The sequence below is a fragment of the Phalaenopsis equestris genome, unplaced genomic scaffold (genome assembly GCF_001263595.1).
Source record: "Phalaenopsis equestris unplaced genomic scaffold, ASM126359v1 Scaffold000800, whole genome shotgun sequence".
Taxonomy (NCBI): Eukaryota; Viridiplantae; Streptophyta; class Magnoliopsida; order Asparagales; family Orchidaceae; genus Phalaenopsis; species Phalaenopsis equestris.
The window spans coordinates 409,011-416,191 of NW_018165240.1; the positions used below are offsets into that span (position 1 = coordinate 409,011).

The 7,181-nt window shown below is 38.5% G+C and overlaps 1 protein-coding gene across 3 annotated transcripts in view; it reads left to right on the top strand.

Annotated features, from left to right (window-relative positions):
* The window catches only part of LOC110031274 (probable polyribonucleotide nucleotidyltransferase 1, chloroplastic), a 100,980-nt gene that overhangs the window by 92,834 nt on the left and 965 nt on the right, over nucleotides 1–7,181 (top strand). For 2 of the 3 annotated variants that reach the window (XM_020734388.1, XM_020734390.1), the window contains one exon: nucleotides 4,303–4,801. In XM_020734388.1, coding sequence (XP_020590047.1) covers nucleotides 4,303–4,710 — 408 coding nt within the window. In that variant the 3' untranslated portion in view covers nucleotides 4,711–4,801. Of the gene's footprint in view, nucleotides 1–4,302; nucleotides 4,802–5,114; nucleotides 5,159–7,181 lie in introns of all 3 variants that reach the window. The other variant, XM_020734389.1, reaches the window with a different exon arrangement.

The window sequence follows — 7,181 nt, forward strand, 5'->3', positions numbered from 1 at the left end:
AGATGTTATATATATATATATATATATATATATATATATATATATATAAACAAATGCGCGCGCACACACAGATATATGTTGATATTTAAATAAACAAATCCAAATAATTCTTACTATTCATGCATAACTAATTCAATCCCTAAATATCACATTTATTCAATTTAGCTCTTCAACAATAAAAAATTGATATTCATAGTCCTTTATGTTGAAATTGTGATGTAAAATTGATCCCATTTTATTCGCTCTACTATACAAATTTGATCTCAGTTTAAGTCCATGAGAAACCTTTTTGGTTCAATTTTGTATAGACAAAAGACTAAATTGGAAAGATATGATGCTCTGGATCAAATTAGTCACATATGAATAATTAAGGGTTTATTTTGAAGTTCAATTCTCATTTAAATATACAATGTGTGTGGTGTGAGGGGCTAATACCGGAACAAGTAGGAATCCAACAGAAACACTAAAGCAAACTTTTATTATTGTAAAAATAGGGTTACAAAACGACACAAAAGGAAGGGGTGGGCAAGCAAGAATAATCCAAAAAATAGCCATTAAAGACTTCTCATATGGAGAAGAGCGCATAAGGAAGGGGATAGGAGGCGTGGTAGTCCCACCTCGTATAGAAATTGTGAGAACTCTTGCTCAGTCTATTGGACCAGTTGATTCTGCGGGAGTTATTGCCGACCAACTAAACTGGCTGGCACCTATAGCACCCGCGTCAGTCTCCCTAGGTTGGCGGTGTTGAACGTGGTTGAAATGTTTATAAGCATTGTTCAGCTTCCAAATTACTCTGAAAGGACCGTCCACTCCAGGATTAAGCTTCCGGAATGCGCCCATGGGAAATCTCTCTTTAACTGAATCCACACGAGGTCGCCTTCTTAGAACTTCACTTTCTTCCTGTATCACCCATGTCTGATATCTTTGGTTCTGCTTAGAATTCTCCTTGCCAACCTTCTCATGGAGTTTCTGAAGGTAACCCCTCTTGCAGAATGTATGTCATAACAACCTGAAAGTTCTATAGCAGTGGTTGCAGTGGTGTTGGTACCTCACTTTACTTCTTGGTTCCCTCTAGAAAGACTAATGCTATTGCTACAGGGGCATCTTTAACTGATTGCAGGAAAGTGGTCCGGGGAACTAATGCTGCTCTAGTTTCACTCCAGTCTTTCGTATCCTTAGTCAGTAGCAAAACGATACATTTCTCATCTTTCTTGAAAGAACAAGTGTTCTTGAAACCGTCAAGGCCAACCCAACATAATGTGGAAGGCATCCATAGGAACTACATCATATCATGCTTGTTCTTGTAGTTGATCCCCGATGAAAATGTCAACTAGGCACGCTGATTTATACGTCTCTTTTTCCTTTTTCAGTCAGGTAAGAGAATATGATTGGGGATGCTTATGCATGTCCAATCCCAAGTTTTTCACCATAAGTGTGAACACGTTCTCACAGTTCCCACTGTTGATGATTAGGCTGCAAACCTTGCTCTTGACGGTACATTTGGTGCAAAAAGTACTATGCCTTAACCAGGATTGGTCCCGTTTTAGCTCGGACTGTAAAACTCGTTGAATGACTAATGCTTCTCCTTCGTCTCCGTGGAGCTAAAACTCTTCTTCTGGACTATCATCGACCTCCTCGACGGTCCCTGATCTGTGAGCGTGACAACTCGGCTCGTAGGGCAGCTGGAAGCTATGTGATCAGTAGCCGCGACACCTGAAAATTTTTCTGGTGGGCAGTGTATTGGAGGAACTACCTCTCTCTGGCTTCTTCCCACACTGATCTGCCTTATCATTTTTTTATTCGGTTTTGTTATTTCCTCCTGAGGTACTCTTATTGATTACAGAAGTTGCAAGCGACTACTTAGCTAAGGTTGTATGAATGACGATGGTGGTCTGCTTTGTTTATATTGTCGCTCTACCTTCAAGGCTAGTGTCTGGACATCCCCTAGTGTCAAGTATGGTTTTAATTACACTGTTTCTAATGGTAGGTTTTAGGCCCCAAGGTATCTGGCTATCGTATGCTCTTCCAACTCTGTCAGCTTGCACTTCAGTTGCTTGTGGTCGAACTAGGTTGTGTACTCCTCGATCGAAAGTTTCCGCTTGTGCAAGTTGTGGAGTTTCAAAAATATATCCTGACGATAGTGAGGCGGGAGGTATTTTTCAAGCGTTGTCTTATTAATCTTTTCTCACTTAGTTATCTTTTCACTATCTTCTCTTTACCTTTGCCTCTGTAGATTTTCCCATCATAAGGAGTCATTTTTCTTTTCTTTAATGATTGCTAGCTTGACTCGTTTGTCCTCTGGCACATCCTTATTCTCGTTAATCTGTTCAACTGATTGCAGCCAGTAGATAAACTCATTGGGGTCCATGCCTCCCTCAAATTTTGGATTGTCCATCTTGATGCCAAAGTCCTGTTGGCCTCTATGTGTGGCCTTATCTCTTGGTCTCCTCTGTAATTGGGTACCAAAACGGCGTAGTCAATATTTCTCGTCTCTATGATCTTCCCTGTGGATCGAATTCAGATCCTCATCTTTGTGTTCCCTTTGACTCTCCATATCATGGTCAAAGGTAATCTCGTCATGGGTCCCGTAATCCAACTTTGCTAGCCTCCATTGCAGACGATAGATTGCTCATTAAATCTCTTCCCTGGTAGAGCCGGTTTATCCCTCCACGGTGGCATGTTAAGGTTAGGAATTCAAACGAAATAATTTTGTGGATGTGGCTTGGGTAGGGGCGGATGTTGGAATTCCCTATTATGGGATTAAGATTAGGCTAGCTCTGATACCAAATGATATCGTAACAAGTAGGAATTTAGCGGAAACAAAAAAAGAAACTTCTATTATCGTAGAAATAGGGCTACAACACGACAAGACTGGAAAGAACAATACAACGACACTATGCTCCTGTTATGGCCAAAAGAGAGGACCCAAAGCAGCGGTGGCGATGGCGGTGTAATTCGGGGACAGGGAAGGGTTGGAGGCAGCTTGTTAGGTTAGAAAAGAGGATTTGGAAGGAAGGGTGGTGGCTGATTTGATGGTCAGAGGAGTGGGCGAGAGGGACAGCTCGGGGATGAGGGGGGTGGTGGGGGTTGTGGGCGCTCAAAGGAAGGTGTTTGGTGCTGGCGGGGGGTGACCCGGACTGCAAGGAAGGCTACCTGGAGTGGCTGGAGGGTTGGACAGCATGGTCCAATGACTAGGGAATGGAGTATAGGGTGCCGATAAGTGGATTGGAGGCTGGATGTGGGCAACAATCTGAGGAGGTGCTAGGTGTGGCTGGCAGCTAGGGAGAAGGGAACAGGAGGATTGGGGAAGGGGATTGAAGAACATACAACACAACCTCGGAGTAGGATACAGTTGGAGCACCACCACCTCCTCAGATATAGTCATAAGCCATAGCAAGGGAGAAAAGACTCCAAAGGGACAAATCTGAACAAAGCAGCAAGCGAAACTGAACCCTACAATCAGAAAACAACAATTTATAGACTCCTATTGGAGAAAAAATGGAAAGAACTAAGGAAGGAAATTCCCACACAAAAGGAAGGGGTGGGGAGGTAAGAACAATACATAAAATAGCCATTAAAGACTTCTCATATGGAGAAGAGCACATGAGGAAGGGGATAGGAGAGCTCCCGCCATGTCCAACGAACCGGTTGATTTTACGGGAGTTATTGCCGACTGGCTCCTGTAGCACCCACGTCAGGGGCATTTAAAATAAGGATAGTACTCTCTCTCTCTCTCTCTCTCTCTCTCTCTCTCTCCCCCCTTGTGTGAAGAAATTCCACTACTTATTCCTGTCATGTAAAAAATGGTATGGAAATGCACACTCAAGCACAAAAGACACCTTAGACCTACCTTTGATCAAGAAGCTTGCAAGAGAGAGAGAGAGCAGATTAAAGGGAGAGAGAGGGGGAGAGAGAGGGGGGTTAATGCATCTGCATTTGTATATTTGCATCTATGGATGTGTGTTTGTATGCATAATTCTTTTTTAAGTGTCTTCAAAATGCTGTCATTTATGAGGCTTTTTGGTATAAATTTACCAAAGTTTTCTTTAAAATGTAAATATTCCAAATTTTTCTTTGAAAACAATATTGTTATCAAAGTCCTAAACTTAAGTTATGCCAAAGCAACTACTAATTACGTGTCCATTAAGCTTAAATGATTTTCTTTCTTCGTTATATGCAAATTCAAAACATGTCAGGATAGCTGAAAGATAAAAAGAATGAAATAGTTTTCTTTGATATCATCCTCGACATTTATCACTTTATGATTTTACTTTTACATTGTTTGAACCTCTATTGATCTAGGTAAACGAAAAGGGACAACTGCGACTGAGCCGTCGTGCTTTGCTTCCGGAGTCGAACCCTGACAGCCCTACTTCTCATAAACAAACAAGCTTGGGAGAGAAGGATGATTTTGTTAACGCTGCCTCAAAAATAGCTTCTATTAAAGTTGACCCAACTGAGCAGAAATATGTACTGCCTGTGAATAATACCATGGAAAACAAGATTCCTTCAAAGAAATCTGCTTTCGCTAGAAAAGCTACTTCAGTCCCTGCTAAAGCTGAGGAAATAATTAGAAAATTAGTTCGTCCTGTGAGAGATGGCTTAGTTGTTAACAAAGAGAAACAAAGCAAGAGTAATGCAAAAGTTGTTTCCCGGGTATCCTCTAGAGATGAATCTAATTTAGTCGACGATGAAGCCAAAATTCGGTGACCAGAGCTGCAAATATAATAGTCAAGAGAAATAACATTTCATTAGATGTTCGAGAAAACATCGTCTTGTGATGCTAACTCAGAGTATTCAGGTACAAGGTTTTTTAATTATTTTCTTTCGCACTACAAGGATGAAAATTTTTGAACTAATAGCCATGATTTGTTCTTCAATTTATATGTCAGCTTAGGCATAAGCATTCATTTATGATGGAAGAATGTTGATTTCATTCATCAGGTCATTGCAATGCCATGTCTTTGTTTACGTTATGACAAGATGCGATGTTAGTTCATCATTATCTCATGCATGATGCTCCTCTAATTTATAACATACATATAATCATGCGTCAATCTATCATTTAGAAAGCTCTAAGCTTTATTTATTTATTTTATTTTCTTATTTATCAGATTTCTGACAACTCTATTCGAAAGGATTTCTCTCTCCATTTTTGGTTAGTTTTTGAGTGATATATCTTCTATCTCCATTTAAATCATGAAATGCTTTTAGCTCCAATTATGGCATTGAATGAAATTTTTTTATAATATTGTAGATGTTGAATTTGTAGTATTGGCAATCGCTACTGTAAAATATATACATTGTCTTGTGATATCAAGTGCATTTTTCTAATGATGCAAATTTTTCTTTTCCAAATTTGTTTTCTGTCACTAATCCAAGCTGGCAATATCAAAAGAATGAACATGCACACATAAGGGCTAATCTTTCTACTGCTCTTTAAACATCTAACTATAAAAACCTCAAAAATCTACTTGGGATTGTTTTTAAGGTTTTAATGTTTGACATCCATTTAGATCAAATTATATATGTTTACAGTATTTACATGTGCATTAAGTTATGGGATTGAATTCATGTGCAAACATGAGAATGTTTGTGCTTGTATGCCTGCGAGCAAAGTCAAAATTATATTATATGCACTTTTTATATAGAATAATAAATAGAGACATATCTCTCTTTTCTCATAATCATGTTTCGCATGCATGTTAGTTTTTTTTGTGCCAGTATATGTTAATGTTAGTGTTAAAAGCTCGCTAAATGACCCTACACATCACTTGCTATGAAGTTTAATGACATAAGATATGCCCTTTTTAATGTATAACCAATCAATAAATCTTTAATTAAGCTACTTAAGAAATTTCTCTTTAAATTAATTAAAGCCTTCTTGGTTTATCACACCACATTAAATTGTAACTCAGGCCACTCCATATTCTACTTATGTTTCGGGATGATTCATACGTTGAGTTGCCTCATTCCATATTTTCCATGCAAAATGGTTAAGTACAAGAAGAAAATGCGTGCCTATGACTTCGTGAACTTGAACCTTCACATGCAGTTTGATCGTTAGATGTTGTTTGACTTCATGCTCAATTAAAACTACACAAATATCAGTGTACATAATACACACACAAATATATATATAGTGCGCACGCAAGTGCACGTGTATGCGCGCGCGCGTGCATAACCAAATTGTGTCATTTGATAGCTTGTAGCTGGCTAACCCACTTTGCAGGCCTGTCAAGCTATTATTTTTTAAATTTTATTTTATTTTATTTTTTGGGGAAATGCAAGTTAAAATCTTTTATCCACTAATCCAAGAAGATTTTTGAAATAGTCTTGAGACTTGAATTATTAATAACCTTCACAGTATAACACCAGCAGTTTGCATTAGGGAACATTATCGTTATGTTATTGGAAGAAATGAGATTAGATGATTGTAAGACTCTTAATTGACTAATATATAGCTTTTTCTAACAGCCGTTGAAATATTAGTAGGCCCAACAATCATTTATTTGATATTGCGAGTAATAGGGGACATCCTTGAGACTAATTGTAGCTAAGATTAGCACAAACTTGAAAGAGTAGCCTAGAGTCGAAAAAATAGGAACCTTTAGGGGAGCGGGGTGCAAGGCTGATGGAGCATATTTATGAAAAATTTTAGGTTCAAATTTGATGATTAATATTTATCACACATGAGAGTCTAGAGTAGTGTCCAAAATGTGAGAACATTAGGGGGGGTGGGGGTGTAAGGTTAGTGGAGCATATTTTAGAGAGTTTGTAGGACCAATTTGATGATTAGTATTTATTGAACATAAATTGTTATTCATAACTTGATTGAAAGAGCTACCAAGTAGGTCTGGGAATAGGAGATGAGCACATAATTATGACCAAAATTTTCCAATTTTGTGAGACCTAAGTGATCGCTCTTAAATTTCACTTTTTACCAATATCCACAAGAAGATCGATTAAAATCCTCTCTGGCCAAAGGGATAGACATTTCAACAAGAACATAGGACACAGATAGGGCAGTGAATTTAGTTTGAAGATAGTTAATTGCTCAAAATTCGATTTGAATTTTGGCTCAAATCGAAGTCGGATCTAAAAAAATGAGTTGTGCTATGTGCCGAAACTTTACTTGAATTTTTTTTAGCCGATTTCGAGCATATGGATCGGCTCGAACT